This window comes from Acanthopagrus latus, chromosome 1, assembly GCF_904848185.1.
Source record: "Acanthopagrus latus isolate v.2019 chromosome 1, fAcaLat1.1, whole genome shotgun sequence".
NCBI classification, from domain to species: Eukaryota; Metazoa; Chordata; class Actinopteri; order Spariformes; family Sparidae; genus Acanthopagrus; species Acanthopagrus latus.
The window spans coordinates 28,364,154-28,387,353 of record NC_051039.1 but is presented as its reverse complement, the minus strand read 5'-3'; the positions used below and the strand labels follow the sequence as shown (position 1 = coordinate 28,387,353).

Here is a 23,200-nt window from a genome sequence, read left to right as displayed (position 1 = left end):
AGATACATTCAAATTTGTACTTGTCATAGGTACCATATTGACCTAACTTTTATATTTACAGGCAGAGGGGAGGGTGGTGGAATTATAGACGACAGGACAGCCATGCTAGTGTCCCCAAACGACAGGAAAAAACTGCCCCAAAAGAAGTCACTGGGCATACTAAGCATAGTTCAAATCTTATCTTAACAGTTAGATCACGGAAACAACTCAGACACCCGAAACAGAGTCCACACGCCAGGCCAACTCATGAGCACCACCGAGAAACACCCCCGAACGATGGGTTTCCAAATTGTGCTTGAACCACAACATTTGTGCAAGGTGTACTTCAAATTAAAATTACACATTAAATTGACACAGGGGCACATGAACTGTTAAAGCTAAATTAAGCCCCTTGTCTCCATTTCTAGCTCGGATACGTTTTCTGATTATGTACCAGATCCGTGCCAGATAGAGGTTTCAGCTTAAATATTCCAACTGCTATCAGTTTTGTATCTCTATTGCGCTCGATCTCCAGCGGGGGAGAGTCAGCAGGCAGGTGCCGTGGGCACCGTGGTTGTCCTCTGTCGCGGAGACCCTCTCCTCAACCACATCCATGTGCTTTTCCAAGTCCATCACTCGGTTAGACAGAGCCGACAAAGAGCTCTCCACCGAGGTGACAGATACTTTTATTTCGCTCAGTGCACCGTCAATGATGTCCAGGCGAGTGCCAACTGATTCATCCATGTCGTTCACCCGGGAGGCCACAGACTTTATTTCAGCCAAAATCTGCTCCATATTTGCTTGGTCCGATAACGTTAGCGCCGAGGTGTTAGCATTACCTTGGTTAGCCTTGCTAAGTGCAGTTTGGCTGATGTTATTGAGTTTACTTGGAGAAAGTTAGGGATTTATTTGAAGCCTGGAGCAGAGAAAAGCCTCAGGTGTCCATCTTGATCCAGATCACGTGACACTCCCCGGGGCACAGTCTTTTAATGCTTGTGTTTCTTCTCTGTTTCTCTGGAAAAATCAAGAAACAGTAACCCTCTTGTGAGGAGGATGTCAAGAAGAACGTTCACTGCCTCCTACTTGAAGCTACTTGAAAGAATAATTGCATTTGTGATTAGCTTAGCTACTATTTTAAGTGCTATAATGGAAATAGTAAAATTCCTCTGTGCTCATTAATGGGCTAATTTGCTTGTGGTTTTTTTTCTATCGGCATATGTTTGCATGTTTTCTTGAGATGCAGTTAGTTATCTTTCAGGGCATGTATAGGGAATTGGTAAAACACAATATTAAAACAGTTGACTTCTCAAAGATATCATGAAAAGTACAAGTGCAGTAGTACATATTATGATGGCATATTCAAAAGTCAAAGAACAGCTTCACTGACTGATATTTTTTTGCCTAAACAAACAAAATAAACAAATTGACCTTGAAGTACAACGCAATTTTATACTGTTTACTGTTTTTACATTACCTATTTATATTTGACAGACCCTGCCATCTTTCTATATCATGTTTGGGTAAAGCCATTTCTCTGGACAGGTTGTCACTGTTTGTTTGTTTATTTGTTTTTGGTTTTTTTTCTTGCAGGAAAAAATGTGGATTGCCTTTCTGTGTTTACAGTGGCAAAATAAAGCAACACAAAATACAATAATTCATGATAACAAAGGCAATATAATACTGAGAATTAAAATCCAAGCTCTCATTTGGACACAAGGTGCAACATGTTTTTATTGATAAAGAGAATAAAAAGTTATTGCAGCAAGATAAATATACAGTATATATACACACACAGACAATGGGAAGCCACAACATATGCCTGAATCACCGATGTTTTAGGCTTCCTCATTCCCACCTGATTGCCAACAGACAGTCAGCTTTAAATAAGACCTCAAGGGAACATGTATACTTGAATAACTGACAAATGATTAAAATAGCACATAATATAATAGCGCTGAATATAATATAATACTGTATATTAACAGGAAAAACAGTGGGCAGAACGGAAAAATAGCGTGCTAAAGACTTACGAGTAAGTAATGTACAGTATATTATAATGTAAATAATATATTCATCAACAATACTAATGGATTAATGTAGCAGATGCTATAGGTGATTCAAGTTTAGTAAAAGGATGTAAAACTTGGTCAGCTTTACATCAACAAACAGCCAGTTCTGTGGCGAAAACCCAATCAGCAGGATAAACGGTGGCTGTATGTTTCTGGGAACCATGGATACATTGAGATCTGTAATGTCCCTAATGATGCAATTAACTATTTCTTGATGTTTAATCTTGCAGCAATGCTGTGATTATTCTCTAACTAGGCTTAGGCAGGGGCTCAGAAAAGATCACTTACTGGCTTAAAGGGATAGTTAAGGTATTTTGGTGTGGGGTTGTATGAGGCACTTATCCCTAGTCATTGTAACTCCTTCAGTAGATGTTGTTAGCAAACACGGCTGGAAATTGTCCAGAGGTAGCTTCACACTGACAAATGTTAAAACGCAGTCTCGAGCAGCAGTCACTGGCTTGACAGCCTTCTCACCTGTAACACCACCTCCACTCCACCTCCCTACATGAAAGTCAGGTCATGAGGGTGTAATGTCAATGTGATATGACATGATTTGTGGAAATGTCTATATGGTACGTTGCCTATGACATGTACAAATGTGAACGTTATGCTATAACATATGTCAACATTTTATCCTGCTGACTGGGCTGGTTGATAGGGTCACACTCAATCAGATGTAACATTACTAGAAATCATAGCTCAGGTATTTACTGTGTTGACGGAGAATTTTGCACCTGCACATTAGAGAGCCTTTAGATAGAAAACTTAGATGGAAAAAAATAGAAAATAAAGAAGAAGAAGGCTTCACCATGTTTGTTTCATGGAACTCAGCTTCAGTGTCTTCCTTGGCATATGGAGTATGCTCAGGTGTCATTACGTGACCGACTGTAACTAATGAACATCTGTCACATGACAACAGAAGATTGTTACCCCGTCTCTGTCATTGGCCTCTCATGTGAATGTTTTTTTTTGCCAGTTGTCCAGTGTCTCCTGGCTGATGACCAGTTGACATGAATCTGCAGCAAGGATACAGTTTAGCATAAACACTACAATCAATGCCCAGTCTAGTGACCAACTGATTATCGGCCACCGATATATCGGGGCCCGATAGAACGGCACTTTTTCTATCGGGGGTTCTATCGTACCGGTGAAATGTTGCGCCGATAGAAAAAAAAAAGGGGACAATGACAAAAGCATGCGCTGGTGTACTGATTTATTTTGTCCAGTGGGGCGTGCTGAGCTCAGCCAGAGTCTTTGGCTAAGCTCGCATTTCAGTGAAGTCCCTCCCCCACTCTACACCACAAAACCTCCCAACCACCTGACCAGTCAGCTGATCAACCAGTGGATTTTCCCCCTTTTCCACAAGCCACGGTAAGTTAGTTCATGAAATAAGTAACTGTAAACATGAAAACATCATGGAACAACAATTATAGGTCACATTTCATTGCCGCTTTCAAAAGTGTCCCCGGCCAAGATCTCCCGTGTAAATAATAACTTGCATATTGGCTATTGGTGATTGCATCCCCTCTAATATCGGCTATCGTTATCGGGCCAAAAATCCAAAAATCGGTCGGACACTAGTCCAGTCTTTATGCTAAGCTAAGGTAATCATATTCTGATAAATGGCCATAAATTCGTACTTTAATCCAGTGGTTCTTCTGTATCAGTTGGCAGGGTGGCACCGCCTACCTCACCTTCATTAAAACGTGTTTTTTCATCTATGATTGGCTGGCAGTCCCCTCTGTGAGGTCCGGGGTTAAGTCCGTGTCGGCACCAGCCTGAAAAGAAGCTCTTTCCTCCTGTTCTTGATAATATTCAAGCGTTTTACGCTTAAAGCATCCCAACTTGTGACAGAAGAAAGAAGAAAAGTTATTTCAAGACAAGCCAGGGAGACCCATTTTACAGCAGAAAAACATTCATCATTTACATGTTTTTAATTCAGTTCCAGACATTTCTGCATCTGGAGACAGAAATTTGTCTTCTATTTGTATGTTATGTAGGAAGATTTTTTGACTCTCACCTTAAACATGATGACTGTAATTATGATCAGAAGCAGTAATCCCAGAATAACTCCAGTTAAAATGATCAGTAGTTGATCCGGGGGTATTATGAACTCAACTTGAACTTCAGTCTGTTGGCAGAGAATACAATTTTTGTGGAACCTTTGCTTATTTGAACTAGGATGTATGATATCTTGCAGACAATGATTTTGGCTGTGTAGACTGGTATTTACCCATTTCATCGTTGGATCGTTCCACAAGCCAGTTTCAGCAGATTTCTGTTTCAAATCCCCTTTATTCTGTGGTTAATAAATATGACAGATTGCGTATACTGAATAACATTAAAAAGCACTTATTTGTCAAATGGCATTACTGTGGTCTTTGATGACCAGTAACTCCAACATACCTGTTGTTTTGTAGAATGCAGCACATATCGTTGATCATCATAGCTGATATCTATAAAACTTTTAAATTTGACCGCCGCACCCTCTCCAGTATATCGCTTAAGAAAGGCAATATTCTGCAAAAGAGTATGTAAATTACTGATATAGTCACCACTTTCAATGCTTGTTGTGCATCCTGTCTGCTACATACCGCTGCACGCTGTTTGAGATCCTTAAACTGTACGTCTCCTGTCAGTTTAAACTCTGTGCTTGAATATTTGTCCAGGATGAAACTATCACACACAATTCTTCTGCAGTATTTTTCTGGAGAGCAGTACTGTAACACAGCAACAGTTCATTTGGGATTTGTAATTTCATGACCAGTTCAGTGAGAATATTTTGATCCTAAATATGTTTTACTTACGTCAGACTTCTTGTCAGTAATGCCTGTGCATTGGGTTTTGTTCTAAAAAAAAAAAAAATAATAATAATTGGTAAGCATGAGGGATTTTTAATTCTAAACACAGCAGTTTAAGTAAATAATTCCAGTTTCTGCTCACCTGCTGGACAAGGACTTGATAATTCTCCATTTGAAAGTTATGGTCCAGCTTAGTTGGAAAGACCAGGGACACATTGATAGGGTAAGCCTTGAAACCAGTGTTTCTTATCTGCAAACAGTGGGAGACAGTCCAGTTTATAGAGGTTCAACATTTTGGAAAATGTGAGCTAAGCTTAGCTTAGCATAAACACAGGCTCTTTCGAGGGGTGAAAAAAAAATCTTCAAAGCAACACCTTTAACGCTCATTAATTAACTAATTATATCTTGTTTGATTAAAAAATGAAAAACCAGTAAAAGATTATTTTCTGCTAGTACACTGTCTCTTATTTAACCTTTGGACAGAGCCAGATAGCTATTTCCATTCTTCTTCCAGCCTGTATGTTAAACTAAGCTACCAGTTTTCTAGCTCCAGATTAATTTCTCCTCACATTATTCTCATACTGTATACTAGTCTGACAGAGAGAAATTCTTCACTTAAGGTACACTATTTCACTGATGGCTTTTTCTGGAGTTATGTTTTATCATGTCTCATTCCAAACCCACAAAAATTATGTGTTACGCTTGGGTTTTTCTAGTGTACACAACCTGTCCTCTAGCAAACACTGGACAGCAAAATTGGTGACTAGCTAGTAAACACAGTGAACCTTTAGCAACTAAGGAGCATGATAAATCACCTTTGAGGCCAAGTTAGTGAGGATGAAAACAGAGCAAATAGTAGAGTGATAAAGATCTGCTGGAACATGACTGCAAATTAGCACCAACTTTGCTACGTGTCTGCTATGTGTAACTGGTTTCTAACAAGTTCATCATAGCGTTTCCATGTGATAATAATGTGTCAGTGTTGTGTTTGGTGCTTGTTCAGCTGCCCCCAAGTAGCCAAGAAATCAGTTAATGCTGCTCCAGACTTGCAGATTGATGATGTGATGATTAGTTAAAATTTGCTATGGGACTGGATGTTTGCTTGTTGCATAATAATTTACAGCCTCACCTTGTATATAGCAACCATTTCTTTAGGTGCCGCATCCTCTGTTGAGAAGTTCAGATAGGTGATGGTGTCTTCATTCCTGGAAAGAAAGCAGGATGGGCAAAATGAACAGGCAGCTGTGGGATGATGAGTTTTTACTAGGAACATGTTATAGCTGCATGTTATAGTGTCACTTACACTGTTACTACCATTTCAATTAGAAATTGTACTGGGATGCTTTTGGTCAGGGAGTTGGTCCTGGAGGAGTTTGTATTATCACTGAGGATGTAAAAAGCATTTGTGGTGAATATCAAACACGAAATATGTAATGAGAGTAAATACTATTTTAATCATACAAAAAGAGAGGAGCTGTGTACCTTTTTCCAGTAATGGTCATTGAAACAGTGTCATTCCACTCGTATCCAGTATCGATGTGGAAAGAAGTTTTAAATGTTGCCTTCACAGAAAAAAGACAGTTATGTTAGACTCACAGAGACTACTCACAGAGAAAGGGACAGTTAGAGAAGTTGCCATGTTTGGAAAAGTCAAAGATTCAGGCGGTTGGTCATAGCTCTTGGTTTATGAAACTCACAGTTGATTGGCTGCGATACACAGGAAGGTTGATGCCACATGTAGTTTTATCAAGAACATTGTCACAGCTGTAGAGTGTTGGTCTTGTTGCCTGTTTTAAGAGAAAAAAAACAAACAAACACATGTTAACTGAGACCGTACAGAACAAAAGCTTTTAGTTCAATTTGATCTTTGCCAATATTGTCCTTTTTATTCCAATCATTACTCTTCCTTGTCAGACCCGGCACTAACACTACTCACAATACAACTCAGTCACCAACAGTTTAATTGGAAATTTGGATGTTTCAGGCTAGTAGCAGCTAATGTCCTCTTGAGCCATGAGCCTCAAGCAGAGTTGAGGACTTCTTTCTAACTCCACACACCAGATTTCTATCATTCTCACTATTATAGTCCTCAGGCCAACAGACCCAGATTCAAGTGATATCATTTGAGGTCATTTATCAGATGTAATGCAGGCCCCACAAAAAGCTTAATAGAACCTTTTCACACATTCAGTAGTGACTGTGAACAACATACTTTGTGGTGGGTGTGCCCCTTTAACAAGCAGGTAAAAAGTAACCCTGAGGAGGACATGATGTAGAAGTTTGATTTTAAATCACCTCTGCCACAGTCATCTGAGCGAAGGAGAGGCCTACTGGATGATCAATTGAAAGGCTGGTGTTGTACGAGTCATCACCATGATTGGACAGTTTTACGAACAGGCTGAAGTAGTTCCCTTTTGCCACAAGTAATGTTGGGGTCCTAGGAGAGAGAGAGTACTTCTTAGAGCTCAGTCAAATGCTGTTACCTTTGCCACGCTGTGTTTGTTAGATATACGTACAGGAAGTTGAAATCGAGCTCAAGTTCAGCAATACAGGTGTCATTTTTTCTACATTGCTTTTCAAAGGGAACCTGTAGACAAAAAGAAACTGCATTACTAACTATATAATATAATATAATATAATATAATATAATATAATAGATATACACACACACATATACATATCTATCTATCTATCTATCTATCTATCTATCTATCTATCTATCTATCTATCTATCTATCTATCTATATATATATATATATATATATATATATATATATATATATATATATATATATATATATATACACATACAGCTCAGGGGAGCCATCGTGGTACAAGAAGGTTCTTTGAGTAGTTATTTTCTGCACAACAGTTCGTTTAACATGTTGAATTCTGTGTGTTTGTTAGCCCATTAGCAGTTGTCAAGCTGGTATGTTTTGTTGCTGCTGTCTGTAAGTTAAGTCATATCTGACAATGAAAAGTGTCCACCAACATGTGGCCTGCTTAACCTTTGTCTCACATAGGTAACTATCCAGTCAATCAACAATGTAAGCCTGCAACTGCTGCTTTGTTTGAAGATGTTGTAAACTGTCTGCGTGCTGCACTTTTTGTTCCATCAACATCTAAAGCTAAACAGCATGTTAGTGTAGCAGAATGATATATGTGGGCCATGATGTATGTTGTATCCCTGTTTGTAAAGTGGCCTGTATTGTTCTGCTCTCTCATCTACTGGGTTCTCATTAGCCAACCTAAAAGATTTTCGCTGGTAACCCATGGTCCACACAACCTGTTGTGTATTGTGGTGGCTGTGCTGCTGAGCTGCTGCAGCTCACTTGGTTATAGTGTGTCCAGTCAGGCAGCGATGCTGCTGCTGTGTGGCTCCTGCCTGCTCTAACTTTTACATGGAGTTTTCTAGAACCATATGTGTGCATGGGCAACAATAGGTGAAACCCGAATCTCTAGATGATGTGCTACTGCAGCAAGATGTATGGGTATGAATATGCACAGTATTATTTCTTCTGCTGGCCCAACCCACTAGTCCCCACTCATCCCACAGTCTTTGCTATCTGTATCAAAGGTAAACTGCACACAGAGTGTTACAAGGGACAAAATTCAAAAGAGTAATCATCACATCCTTAAACAGAATTGCATTTCATATATTATGTCAGTCTAGTAGTGTGCAGAGCGCTGATCTCTTCCTTTATCTGAACACAAATGTCTTAGAAATTTAGATGGGTACATGTAAGAGACAAAACTGTATGGATGCAAATGTGTACCTCAACAACAGCCTGTCTTTTGCTGTCCACGTTCAGGATGGGACCCCTACTGTCATTTTGGGCAAAGTTCACTTTGATGCTGATGGGTGATAAGGTGTCAATCACACATTTCTGCAAGAAAGAAATATTTATAGATGTAGAGATAGGTGATAGTGGGTCATATACAGTACAGATAGTTACAGTATGTGATGGTTTAGATCAAAGTTTAGATTAAAGTGCTATACAAATAAAATGCATTATTATTTTTATTATGGTGAATATTATTCATTGGTTTTCATACTGGCATGTAGACGGAGTAGTTGAAGCAGGTGTCTTTATCCCTCAGTACAGCAGTGGAAGTAACATTTTTAGCTTTCCTGTCATTTTGATTGAAGGTGCCTCGAATGATTTGTCTCGTTGGATCCACACGGAGCGTGTACGAGATGTTAATCGCCTCTGTAAAGGCATCCAGAAGGGTTAGAATAACACATTGACAGGCTGAACAGCACCAGCAGCTGTTAATGCACATATTATTAAGACGAGTCCTTACCTGCTTTGCTCTTTGTTGTTTCTACCATTTCAAAGCAGGCAGTTAAGTTAACCATTGGTAAATTTTCATTTGTGTTGCCTATGCAGTCAATTTTTTCAGTGCTTATCATGTCAGGTTGAAAGGACAGATGAGCCGTGACATTAAAAACTGGCCTGGACCTGAAAGACATTCATCAAATTGAATAATTATTTTAAAGGCATTATAATAACTTAACTTTGCACAGGACATTTTCTCTAGGATGAGTGTATACTTGCACGCAGGGTAGGTGATCAAAACACCAGTCCATGATTTCACTACCCTCTGCAACTCTGCTCTGACAAAACTAAAATGACTTCAAACTACTGAAGTCATACTGGGTTGTATGGGAGAGTTTGTATGTGGGATAACTGTCAGTTCCCTCATTCATTCACACAAAATTCTTTTCACATTTGACTTGTTGAACACACTACTGGATGGGGTGATTTGGGTTGATTTTTATGCAATTAGATTTGTGCCAAAAGAAACAAACAAAACTTCTTAAATGACAAACAAAAATAGGAATTTGAGAGAACATAAAATGAATTTTAAAAATAAAACTTGTAATTTGCAATCAAATAAATTGTCAAATAGTGTAAAGTATTGGTCCTTTACTCCTCTAATAATGCATTATTTTGTTTACGGTTCCCTTTTATTCTCTCTCTCCAATCAGACTTTTGCTCTAACTCTCAGCTTTCAGTCTCTCTGCAGCTCTGCTTCATTTGCGCTCCCTGACTTTTGGTTTGCAGTTTTGGCACAAACCTCTCAGATGGGCGGGCTTTTTCAGCAGAGCATTCCTATTGGCTAACTGTTTTTTGACTGACACAGCTCAGTACCTATGTGTAGGTAAATGGCGTGCTAAACGACCCTGGCATTTAAATGGAGAGAAGAAGAAGATGACGACGACGACGAAAGAACAGTACATGTATGTAATAGCTATTTACATTTCATACAATAATTATTGTATCATTATTGTGATTGTTGTTCTTCTTGGTTTATCATACAGTCGGCAATGCTGCATTTACTCATTATGTACTGTTTATTGTACATGATGAGTGATAGCAGGTAGATTCTCAGGCAATGTGTGCCACTCTTTTGTTGAAAATGGAGCTTTGAGATGTAATCTGGCAGTGAGAGACTGAGGCCAGATGTAGACTTGCTTTTTAGCCCTGCTCTGACATATACAAGGTGCACATTTCATGTCATGGACAGGTATGTGTTTGATATGATATTTGATGATGCACACAAGCAATGCTCCAAACACGAGACAGTCATCATTTGCAAACTTGTTAAGATCAAGTATATCTCCAGCCTGAGTATTTTACCTACTGTATGTACACAGTGTTCATACCTCAAGACGACAGCCATGCCTTGTGATCCGACCACAATGTCTGGGAGTCCATCCTCTCCGAGGTCGATTTCCCCATACACTGACTGTCCAAAGAATCTCAGCCCAGGCTGTATTTCCTTCCCCAAGATTCTCTGGAATAACAGAGATAAGACAACTGAAACAGTGTGATTTATCCAGGTGAGACAAGTAAAGGTTTTCACAGTAAATACCAAAATAATAAAAAACGGCAATGAGTTATTTAATTCCTTGCACAACTTTCTAATTTCATCCAAATGCCAGTTTTAGTCTGATGTTTTGGCAAACATGCACATTGTCCTATCTCTCCTTATGGTGGTGCACTTTAAAAAAAAAAGTATGATGGGGGACATTTGATGTGTCCCCAGCGTGACTCGACCTAACAACCCATTGTCGCTCAGGGTCGATGCCTTCATGGTCCAGATACACCAAACCTACAAAAAAGAACTAACAATGACAAGAGGCTGGCTGTTGTGTTGCCCCACGTTGCCTGTGTCTCAGCAAAAAGGCTGCACATGACATACCCCAAAGACTGCAGCCTACTGCCAGCTATCTTGTACCTCTGCACCTGCATGAAAGGAGATGACCCTCCATACCACAAGAGAGTCTTTATTCATCATTCAGAAAGCGAATCTGGAAGACTCAGGACTACAAATATCTAAATTGTTATGACAAAGACTTTTTATCAATTATGTCTGATAAACAGTTGCAAATGGCACTGGCGAAGAGGCCGAGGCAAAAAAATACAAAGAAAGTGCAATAACTGGCTAAATAATTGATACTAGTGATGGGCTCCAGGGGCTTTGATTGTCTTTTTCAGTTTGTCTACCATGAACTCATTTGCCTGGCTTGCTTGGCTTTAGTTTTTTCATCTGCTCCAGGCATAGTGACACTCCATCAATCAGTTGCTGTTCTCTTCATATAGAGGGTTACTTACCAATCTTAAGAATAACAATGGAGGATTCTGTTTTTCCTTTGTGTTGTTTCTGTCTCACCTGGCTGAAAGTGCTGCGTATCCCTCTGTGTTTGTCACCAAGGAAGATGTATACAGCCCCTCTGTTATCATCCTCAAGAGGGGCTGCAACAGCAACGTCTCGGAGTCCGTCTCCATTCAGATCTGCAAGACTGGATATAGTGGTGCCAAATCTCCCCATGGATGGTGCAGATATATTCTGTTCTCTATCCAGTAGCATCTGTAAATATAAGAACACAAGTTTATTGATGAAGAAAATCAATAAACACATTCAATATCTCACTGTAACCTCATTTGAATATGATCCTACCTTATCAGTCAGTGTGTAGACGTATATATGGCCTTCTCTCTTCTCCTTCTCCTGGAAAAACAGGGGAGCTCCAACCAGCAGAAAATCAGTGTTCCCATCTGAGTCAATATCTACTGAGCACAGCTCTGCACCAAAGTAGGAACCAATCTGAAACAAGAGGTTTATATCATTTAACTTACAAAATGGCACCAGCGCAACAAAGTTCTTTGGTTTCCTCCCTGCAACCATGGAAAGTTGTGCCTTTGCATATTTTCAGCAAGGTGCAAGATACGTTTTTAGCAGCAGATCTGATCAAAGAAAGCCGCAGATTTCTTCGAGACAAAGATACAATCTGGGAATCTGGGTCCAGCTGCTTTGTCCAAGATGCAGGTTTACTACATTCATCTGTGGAAGGGCATTTCTTTTGTGTGCTATTGTGCGTATTGTTTTTGATTACTGTCTTTCTCTGTGTGCTGTCTGTCTAATGTGTACAGTGCTGTGAAAGGATTTTTCCTCCTCTGCCAAGTCTTACACGTTAATGTGAGGGGATTCTAGGTATTACTAAGGAAATTTATCCCAAAAATTTAAGTAAACCTGCCTCTTGGACTCTGGACTGGAGTGCCAAATTGCACAAAATATCAATTTCTACATAATGCTGCTTTAAGGCAAACTTTAAAAGAAATTCTGGTAAGCATACATAAGATTTTTATTTTATTTCTCTAGACAGTTACCAACCTGCTCCCCATTTATCCGTTGGGCTGTGGTCCAGTTCTTGCCATTATATTGAAAAAGTAGGACCTGTCCTTTGTGTTCAAATCTTGGTGCACCAGTGAAATATAGAGGAGCCTTGTTCTTCTCTCCAACACAAGTCGAGTATCCTGCAACAGAATAAGTTACAAATAACTGAATCTATTCACTATGTTACATTCATAGTTTTTTTTTTGTTGTTTGTTTGTTTGTAGATAAACATTTACTCAGTATATGATCCCCTCAGATGTGTTTAGACATAGACATAGACACACAACATTAAAACCACTGACATGTAAGTGAATAACTTCAACCATCTTGTTTCAGTGCCGTGTTTTGCTGGGAAAACCTGAATCCCAGGATCCATTTTTATGCCACCTGACACACCCCAACCATGCAAACACTGTCAAAGAACACGTCCCCACATTGGCAATGGCACTCCCTGATGGCAGTGATCATCTGTGTGTTGTTGTGTCACGTAAATGGACTCTTACCTCTAGTGCGCTTTCCCAGTCTACTGACCGCTCAAAGCTGCTTTACAACACTTGTCACATTCACCCATTCACACACACGTTCATACACTGGTGGCAGAAGCTGCCAGGCAAGTTGCCAACTGCTCATCAGGAGCAATTTGGGGTTCAGTATCTTGCTCAAACACACTTAGGCATGCAGCTAGGAGGAGCCTGGATTCGAACTAGCAACCTTCCGATTACTAGACAACCTGGTCTGCCTCCATTTTTATTTTTGTCCTTTAACAAACAACAAAAAACAGAGTGTAAACCAAAAGAAAATAAACATAGTTCTCAAATTATTTTTACCTTGAAGACCTGCAGCCAAAACACTCAGGCCAAAATAAAAACCAAAACAAAATAAATATTGTTATTATTCTTTTTCTCTCTCAGTGAAGACCTGCAGCCAAAACACTCAACACTAAGAAAGAAAGGTGAGATAGTTATCAAGCAATTCAAACAACACTAATTTAACCTTCCGATCTTCCCTGATCGTGATGAAGGTGCTGGACTCAATGAACCCTTAAAGAAACTTCTCTCTTCCTATTGATCTGTACATCATGTTGTACAGCCAATCCTGAGCTACAGCTGCCCTGAGTTCTGGGTGGTTAAGGAACCAAGGTTACCCAGCCGAACATTGCACTGTACCTCTATGATCAACATAATTCACTTCACTTGTCTGTGGTTTTAATGTTGTGGCTGATCTGTGTTTTTGCCAAGCATCATTTAAAAAGAAAATAAAACATCAGTATCGCAAGTCAAACAATACAGTCTGTTAATACAAAAGCAGATGACATGAAACTATATAAATAACTTTACTACCCATGTAGGAGTCGTTCTTCATGGATGGATCTAGAATTTGTGTTTCCTTTTGTTGATGAAGCTCTAGGAGAGAACCTCGCCACATGTTGGCTCCCACTGACCCCAGAATCATGGTATCCTGCTGACACAAATGTGCAGGTTTGGTCAGTGAACAAAGGTGAGTGGAACCAACAACAGTAGCTATGTTGGGAGGTGACACGTCAACTGCCAAGTGTGACTAGCGTCAATCATTAAAGCAACAGGGGGACAAACCAAATACCATGATCTCAGTATTACAATCAAAACAAATGCAAAATAGAAATATTTTTTTTAACCCCACTGTGCTAATTGCATCTAATTTTATTCTTACTGGGGAAGTCCTACATGGATTACACTACCTACATAAATTGCCTTAACCCTAACCCTGTTTTCAGTAATTGATAAAGGCTTCATTGCTCCCAATACACATGTAATGTCATATGGGACTCTGGGACCTTTATTCTTTCTTAAATCCCTCGCACAGTTACTACCAATTTACTTTTCTTTTCTCTTTTGGTTAATATTTAAACTAATTCATATATTGACCTGGATTATGTGGTTTAAAGTAAATCCCATACACAACTGACACCACAGTGATAGGCCAAATGTATGTGATAGAATAAAAGATCTAATTTTGCAGCTTTTAGAAATGTGTGAATAAAAAAGATGTAGATTTTAAATGTGTCAACATTTCACTTTTTGACTGTACTCACCTTGTAGAAGACGGCACTGAATCCACTCTGAGACATTTCAGTAGTCAGCTCTCCAGCTAGAGCCTGTTTGGAGCCTATATAAACAATTGTAGTAATATTTCATGTTACTTTTGCAGGGGCACACCATTTAGATAAAATTGTTTTTGTCAAAACATTATTGTACAAAATCGGAAAAGAAAACTATACAATTCAACCTCACCTTCCATACTAAAGATCTTATTTTGAAAGTTTTCCAGTATTCCTGTGAGTCCGTTGTAGTTCTCAATTTTGAAGATGTTTTTATCTTTTGGTTCCGAAGCAATGTCCTTAAATTTCTCCAGCTTCACGTCTTTGACCTGAAACCAGAATGCTGCTTTAAGTTATGAAGTACCTCAAAGTCTGATGTCAGTGGGTTAACCAAGACAGTTTTGTACAATACTGGACTCAAATGTTGAATCAGTACAAGTTGCACTATTTAAGCTGAGCTCTGCCACAATTGTTATTTAAAGTGACGTTATCTAACTTTTTACTTCTCTGAGGTATACCATGTGGTTACTTGATCTGTTGGACTAATAAAATAGAAAAATGAACTTACCCCAATGACAAAGCGAATAATGTTTTTGTCATTATATCTTTTGATAATGCCATTGTCACTATCACTGGGATCTCCATCTGTGATCAGCACCAGAACTTTAGTTGCATCAGGAGAGGCGCCTGCACGCGGGCTTTCAAAGATTTCATCCCTGAAACAAATGTAACAGGTGAAACTGTGACGCTCAGAACAAAACTTTATGTATCAATAAGAAAAAAATAAAGTTACGACAACAGATAAGATGCTGAAGATTTTACAGTTGTAATGTCCAAGAGCTGTTTGTGTGATGTAACTGCACTTACAACACAAATCGGAGTGCTTTGTGTGTGTTGGTAAGACTCTTCATATGGCGTTCTTTCTTTAGAGATTCAAGAGCACGACCAGCTTGATAGTCATTGAAGTCAAAAACTTTGTTGTAATCAAAGGAGAACTGAACTGCTGCAAACTGAAAAAGGGAGACAAAATCATAGATTATTCATATAACATTGTTTTACAGTCAAATAAATGCTATAAATGCTTTAATGTGGCAGTAGTGCAGAGACCTTGACTGATGTTTGATTGAGGCTCTTCATTATATCCTCAATGAAGTCTTTATTCTTCTCAAACTCTGAATTCTTCATACTCCCAGATCCATCAAATAGAAAGACAAGGTCCACTGTCTTTTTTGTGCATTCTGAAAAGAATAACAGAGAGAAAGTTTGTGAGGAATGTTTAGTCAGGATCAAAACAAAGAATATAACATGTTACTGCCAGGACGAAGTGCTATGATCACAGTGAGTTGAAGAAGTGTAAGCTCTCTGTGTTTTTACTTTGGAAAGCAGGTGTGGAACGGGAGATCTGCTGAAGATCACTTGTCATCGTGTAACACACGCTGTTCAGATAAGAGTTCTCGTTACATTCATGGGCGACACTTGGACTGCAAACCTAGATCAGAACATAAGAGGTGAAATAAACATGACTGATCATATTAAATTGTTTTGTGTAGGACTTTGAAAGAAATGTCACAGAGAAATTGTATTTTAAATTTTCTCGTACAGTGAATCGGGAGCTGTTGGAGTGTTCAGCTATTGACAGGCCAAGGTGCTTGACTGGTATTATTGCGTTGTCAAGTGAAATTTCTGCAAGAGTAGCATTTGATTAAAAATACACAAAGGTTTTAGGCTGTAATAGAACATTTTTCATTTTAGTTGTCATCTTTCTGCATTGTTGGAAATTGTTCTTTTCTTTTATATAGTGGGATTCATTGTGTAGTGTTGACTTCAAAAACTGCACTTGTACCTTCGGGGTTGAAGCACTGGGTGTTGTTGACATGAACAGGTTTGCATATTCCCCCAGATCCATTTCGCTGTAGAGGTGCTGTAACAATTATCCTGGGGATGAACAACCGAGACAACACTAATGTTCACTATTTCAGTTGGCAGGCTGAATCAAGCAGCACTACTTATCTAAAATGATCTCATTTGCCTTTTGCAAGCAGTGATGCCACAGGAAGAGACCAGATAACATGATAATCAAGGTGATAAACCACCAACTTTATTTATATAGCACCTTGCATGCACGTAAAAATGCAGCCCAAAGTGCTTTACATCATCCCTCATTCATGTAACACATACACACACAGCTTGAGCACACAGCATACCACACCGATACATACCCCCCCCCCCCCCCACACACACACACACACACACACACACACAAGATACAATGGAGTATGGCTGAGCTCTGATAGACCAAGTGAGTAAACACCATCCTATGGGAGTCATCCCCACCGTCCAAGCCCACGACTACAGGGGACGCCGCCACAGAGACCACCCCGACCGAGACAGACAGGGGCCATAAAGCCCTGGGGCAGGACTCCCCAACTATCGAGGCCCGGACAACCCCCAGGACAGCACCCCCGCAGGCAGGCCAGCCAGAGCCCCCAGAGTGGAGGGCCCCCTGGGGGAGAACACTGAAGATGGAAACTAAGAGACTTAAAATAAAATAAGCAGTGTTGGGGAAGTTGCTTAAGAAAAGTAATTAGTTACTTATTACTAGTTCTGTTAATTGTAATGAGATTACTTTACTAGTTACTGCATTTGAAAAGTAACATCACTACTTATTACTTTACTTTCCCATTTCTTAATTTACCAAGTAGATACAGGACAAACATCATAGCCCTATCATCACTTAGTGTTTATTGTATAAATGTATACAACATGGCTTATAAAACCACATGAGAGAACAATATCCCTGCCGGCACAAAGAAATATGCCTCACTGTAAAATCCACAAACAACAGGACAAAGGAGGCTATGGTGAGGTCAATCAGTAGCAACTCACAAGTTTCAAAACAATGGGAAACATGAGAATAAAAATCTTTCCCTGAGAACAAAACCAGCGTGTTATTACATTCACGGCAAACAAAAAAAAAATGAAATATATATATATATATATATATAAAATGTTTTCCTGTCGGACATTGGCTTGTGAGTCGCGGGTATTTTATCTAGTATTTTTTTAAACCTGGGCGAAACAATAGTCGACAGAGGAAGCATGTCTTCTACAATGAACCCTGCAACCAGCCTGTTAATGTCTTTCTGTGTTACCTGCTTCTGTGCTCCAACACTTGAAAAAAGCTTTGCCTGTTTAGGGGGGGTCGGCTGCTCACCGACTCCCTCAGATGACCGGCGAGCAGGTACAGTTGTGTATTGCTGTATTGCCATGCTGGGCTGACAAATGCTTGGACAGGTTGCTCACTGACTTGGCAGCAGTTGAAAGAAATGTGTCACCTGGGCAAAGAGTGTATTTCACTCGAATATTTTTGTCATTTCGAGCTATAAACTGAAATGGTAATATCGCCACTGGCCGAAACCCCCAGTCTCTATCTCTGTCTCTATTTCCTTCTCTCCTGTTCGCACCAGCAGCAACGTCACTCGACACAAATCGATCTCCGTGGCAACCCACGCAGGCAGCACGTACACATGCCTGCACCACTTACACAGATCACAACTCTACACACAGGCAAACACGGCCTGGGTAACGCAGGAAAGCGCGTTCCTATAGCCTAGTAAAGTAGTGTAGTTACCGATATTTTTGAGTGTAATGCGTTACTTTACTTCGTTACCCAAAAAAGTAATATCGTTACTTTGTAACTCGTTACCCCAACACTGAAAATAAGTACTAAAAGAAATGAAAAACCTCCTAAAACAACACAAATTAATGTTAATATAAATGAGCAAAACATAACTCTAAAGCACAAAACCCGTAAAAGTTGCATTAAAAATAAATAGATGAATAAATAAATAAATGAATAATAAAACCTTTAAGAGAAAATTAAAGGACAAAGAAAAGTGACAGGACAGCATAAATGAGTCATACTAAATGAGTAAAAGGGGACTCAGTTAAAAGCTAAAATAAAAAGGTGAGTCTTGAACCTGCCTTAAAAGCATCAACAGACTCAGTGGCCCTGAGGCCATCCGGCAGGCTGTTCCACAGGCATGGGCCGTAATGCTTCACCAAAGATTTTGGTTCTAACATTGGGAACAGATGAAAGACCAGTACCGGAAGACCTCAGGGTCCGCGGGGGCCGATACGGTAAAAGCAGGCCAGACAGATAAGAAGGCCCAAGGTCGTTAAGACACTTAAAAACTAATAAAAGAACCTTAAAGTCGATCCTGAAGCACACGTTATCTAACATCAATTCTACATGCAAAAGGAAATCATGCATAACTGATGGACATTTTATCAACTGGACTGATGGGTAAAAAGGATTTTGATAGTCACAGCAGTATAAAATATCGACTGAACCACCAAGTTGTAAATGCAAACTTACCCTTTCTCTGTGCCAGACATGAACTGAACCACTTTGTATCCAAAGAAATCTTTTTGTTCGCCAGTATAGACGTCAGGGTCTGTCTTATCAATGTTGAAGGCCAAAGAGACACGGATGGCTGCAATTTGTGAAAAAACAGACCACATGAGTCTCGTAACATGTTTAAATCTTAATCTCAATGGTAACTAAACTGAAATTGTTAGTCGCAGATAATCAGGACTTTTAGAAATCATTTGATATTTTACTTCAGTCTCACCACTAAATGAAGCGACGCCTGTGAGCTAGTTCAGGCAGTAACCTCGAGCTGCAAAGCCACATACACATGCTTCACTCTCCAGACCATCTCACAAACGCACCCTCTATTGAGCGGGCTATTTAAACTGCATGAATTTCCCTTCTCTCCCTCTGGCTCATCAATGCTGCTGTTGCCCCGCACAAGCATTGCCGCTTGCTCTTTCAGCATCCACCTGCAGGCTCCGTCTAGGGGGGAACATATTTAATCATCACTCCCCAATATCTAATGTAAACATATCTGCGGGGAGTGATGAGGTCAGAGCCTAGACGCCAAACTCTAACTATGCTCTGCATGCAATAAAACTTTCAAACGTGAGTTGTTTGACTGAAATTAGTTTTTCATGACAACTCAAAAAAAATGTATTAGGTTGTGCAGACCTAACAAAATAAAATAAATGGATATTCATCTATCTTATCTACAGTCCATATAAAGAATATAAGCAAATAACTAAAGTGCTTCTGTGGCAAATGTGTGTTCAACACTTCATGTTTATGTTGTGATTTCACACAAATTCATATTCATTCCTTAACTCCAGCCTTTTCCATGGTGCAATACAGAGAATTCAGCATCAACACACAAGGGTGATGCAGTTATGTTGTAAACTCCGGTTACATTGTCGGACTATTTGGACAATCAAAAAATCATAGAGTCTGATGCAGCAGAACTAAAAGCTCAGTGCCAACATTACTCTCAGCACCGGAAGTTCAGTCAGAGATGCAGTTGTTTTATGCTCACCACATTTTAAAAATTGTGGTCTTTAGCCCCAGCTGATGACTCACTGACTGAAGTGAGGTAATTAATTTGACCTTGCATCACTCCGTCTGGCTGTATATGTTTTTTTAAATATGCAGCAGAACTCCCCAACACCATGAACATACTTTCAGGAGAAGTTTAAATCTGTTGTTCCTTAATATCAAGGCAGAAAGCAGAAGGAAATCATTTATGCTCAAAATGTTCTTACATCGATGGCAACTTCTGTTCCTGCTCACTTCAACTTCATATTTTGTGGTATTTTGTCATGCTGACGCAATGTCTGCCTCTGTCCTGTTTTTGCCCATTGTCATCTCTGTCCCTCTCTTCATTATCCTTTCTCACCCAACTAGACTACAGTCACACAGCAGCCATTTTTTTCTGAGAAGTTCTGTTTAAGTTCAGGGTGGGAAATTTAGATGTTCAAATTTATTTTCCAATCTTAACAGTTTTAACATAGGGAGCAGAAGTCCTGCTGCTTCCAGGGTGCCTGAAAAAACAAATTGTTCAGTAGTCAGTAGGAAGGGACACATAATTACACATATAATGTTGATCAATTTGAAAGGTCATTTTCACATCAAAGTTGTAGTCTATTGGACAAATAGCTGAAAATCATTTAGTTTTGTGTAAAACAGCTCAGTGTACTACATAGCCTCACCTAGTGTACCTCAGCAGTGAAAAAGTATTAAAACAGGTAAAAATCATAATAAATCCAGCCGTACTCAGGTGCCACAATAGCTCAGCTGGTAGAGCGTGTACAGAGGCTGAGCTCTCACTGCAGCGGCTCAGGCTCGGTGACATGTGGCTCTTTCCTGCATGTCACCCTCCTTCTCTCTCATCCTGTTTCCTGACATTTATAATTGGGCAACATTATTCAAACTTTAGCTATGACAACTTTGTACACAGTGATTTTATTCTCTGTGAGAGTTGTGTTGACAGCCTGCTGTGCTGGTTAATGCAGGAAAAAGTGGAAGTGTGTTCAGCTCCCTCAGCCACCATATGGTCAGTTCACCTACCTCAAAAACATTTCCGCCTTTATTACTAGTTGCTGTGGTGAACTAAGTACAATTATTTAAATTTGAGTTATGTGTATTTGAGTATTTTCTTTTCATGCCACTTTCTACCACTACTTTATGTCTCAGACAGAGATATTGTACATTACTATATTTATTTGACAGCAGTTGTAAACTGAACTATCTATCTGTGCATTGATTGATGGAAAATTGATTTTCATTTATTTTAATAATTTTTCACACAAAACCTTTAATGGTTCTGGCCTACAAATGTTGAGAAATACTACTTTTCCCTCTAATTATTTGGATAATATCAATGTATATGTTATAATTTTGAATTTTGGACTGTTGTTAGGACAAAATAAGAATTGTGAAGGTGTCACTTTTGGCTCTGGGTGACTGTGATGGCATTTTTCACTTTTTTCAGAATGCATATGAACCAAACAATCATTTGATTAAAAAAATAATCAGAAGATTAATCCATGATGAAAATAATCATTACTTGTAGCGCAAACTCAGCTGCACCTCAACCAACTACAGCAGTAAAACCCTGCTTTTACATTAACGCATTAGCAATAATAATCTGATAAGATAAAATACACTGTCACAGGGCAGCTTATTCAGCACAGAGAACATTTTCTAGACAATACTTACACATATTTACTTATTAACATTTTCAGTACAGGTCTTGTACTTGTAATAGTGTAGTTTTACAGTGTAGTATTATCACTTTTACTTGAGCCACAGATCTGAACACTTCCTCCACCACCAACTTGTTACATGAAATTTCTACCGGGCTACCCCATCTGAAGCAAATGAAAGTTTCTTGCTGCTTAAAGAGAAATACATATAAATCAATGCACTTTAAGAGCAGTGTTTTAGTTCCTCTGAACAATCCAGACCTTTCAGTTTCTATTGCTACCATTACTTCTTTAAAAAAGTATTTTCTTATGGGAACTGTTGGACTTAAAGGAACTGCACACCTACAAGAAGCTGTATGATTACTTCAAATTGTGCCTTGCATGAGTTTGTGGTTAAACGCTCATTTTCACACATTCTGATAGATTTCCTGAGAGTTGCGTCTCAGCACAGTTTCTTTAACTGATGATCAAAACCGATAGATAACCCCCCCAATTAAAAATCCAAATAAAAAACAACTGCGATAAGTTGTCATGTATCAAAATCAGAATTCAGAGCAGTTTCTTGAACTGAGGATTCAAACTTATAGATAACGCCCCTAATTAAAAAATTCAAATAAAAAAACAAAATGCCATAATTTGTCATTTAGCAAAATCAGAATTCAGAGCAGTTTCTTGAACTGAGGATTCAAACTTTTAACATTATTCCCTCTGTTTCCTTTCCTAGTTGAATAAAACAGTCAACATGTATAAAAACTTTAGATCTTACCAGCAGTCAGCACCATGGAGGTGAGAAGGAAGATGTGACTCCCATGCATCTTTCACACCACTCTCGTCTACTGCAACACTGTTAGTGGTGATGCTTGAGATTTATTTTGTGAGCGGTACTTCCTGTGTGCTTCTTAAGCGACGGCGTTTCCGCACCAGGTGACAACTTGACATCTTGACACCCACAGCAATGCTCTCCATTAATTTTCCTCTCATGCTTCCCTTTTCTGTAGTAATCTCTAAACCCTTCACTTCTTAAACATGTTTTGACATTTTTACAAAGCAAAAGGAGGCTGCACTATATAGATACTGTGGTCACTGGAGGACAGCTCCACCCTGCTCTCAGAACGGAATGAAACGAGTCATTATAACAACTCAGACATTTGAGCAACACACACAGGGCTGTAGACATTGTTGGGTCAACACAATGATTTAATGCAGATTCAAGCTTAATGGTATCAGGATCCTATCAACTGTTTTCCCTAATATTTGTTTGTTGTTATGTTCGTTTGTATCATATTAGTTTAACCACTTACAATTAAAAAATACATTCATCCAAAACTCCCTCCAGTCTGAAGAGGGTTCATGATGTTGACCGCCCTTTGAGGGTGTAAATATTGTCTTTTCAAATCCATTTGGGATTATAGGGCTTCTGGAGAATCAGATTATGCTCGATGAGCTGTGTGGAGCCTTTTTTTAATCATTATTTTATCATTTGTTATCTAATGTTTTATAACAAGCCTCAT

The 23,200-nt window shown here is 39.2% G+C and overlaps 1 protein-coding gene across 3 annotated transcripts; it reads right to left on the bottom strand.

Annotated features, from left to right (window-relative positions):
• Positions 1–1,681: 1,681 nt before the first annotated feature.
• Positions 1,682–22,632, bottom strand: zmp:0000001082 (integrin alpha-D). 3 transcript variants are annotated; one of them, XM_037085208.1, is made up of 32 exons: positions 22,456–22,632; positions 18,991–19,108; positions 16,456–16,547; positions 16,213–16,295; positions 15,987–16,101; positions 15,720–15,850; positions 15,480–15,622; positions 15,181–15,328; positions 14,806–14,941; positions 14,607–14,680; positions 13,876–13,996; positions 12,533–12,675; positions 11,819–11,965; positions 11,531–11,728; positions 10,521–10,651; positions 9,155–9,312; positions 8,906–9,060; positions 8,626–8,736; positions 7,366–7,436; positions 7,145–7,286; positions 6,547–6,636; positions 6,332–6,411; positions 6,153–6,233; positions 5,979–6,054; positions 4,992–5,099; positions 4,856–4,897; positions 4,643–4,768; positions 4,455–4,568; positions 4,282–4,347; positions 4,069–4,179; positions 3,743–3,892; positions 1,682–3,064 (listed from the first exon to the last, which is right to left on the bottom strand). In XM_037085208.1, exons 1-31 carry the CDS (start codon positions 22,502–22,504, stop codon positions 3,767–3,769), a joined length of 3,486 nt encoding a protein of 1,161 aa, XP_036941103.1. In that variant the 5' UTR covers positions 22,505–22,632; the 3' UTR covers positions 1,682–3,064; positions 3,743–3,766. The 3 variants fall into 3 exon arrangements, with proteins under 3 accessions (XP_036941103.1, XP_036941018.1, XP_036941189.1); XM_037085123.1 differs by having other exon boundaries at positions 1,682–3,892; positions 22,456–22,631; XM_037085294.1 differs by having other exon boundaries at positions 1,682–3,892; positions 13,876–13,993; positions 22,456–22,614.
• Positions 22,633–23,200: the final 568 nt, after the last annotated feature.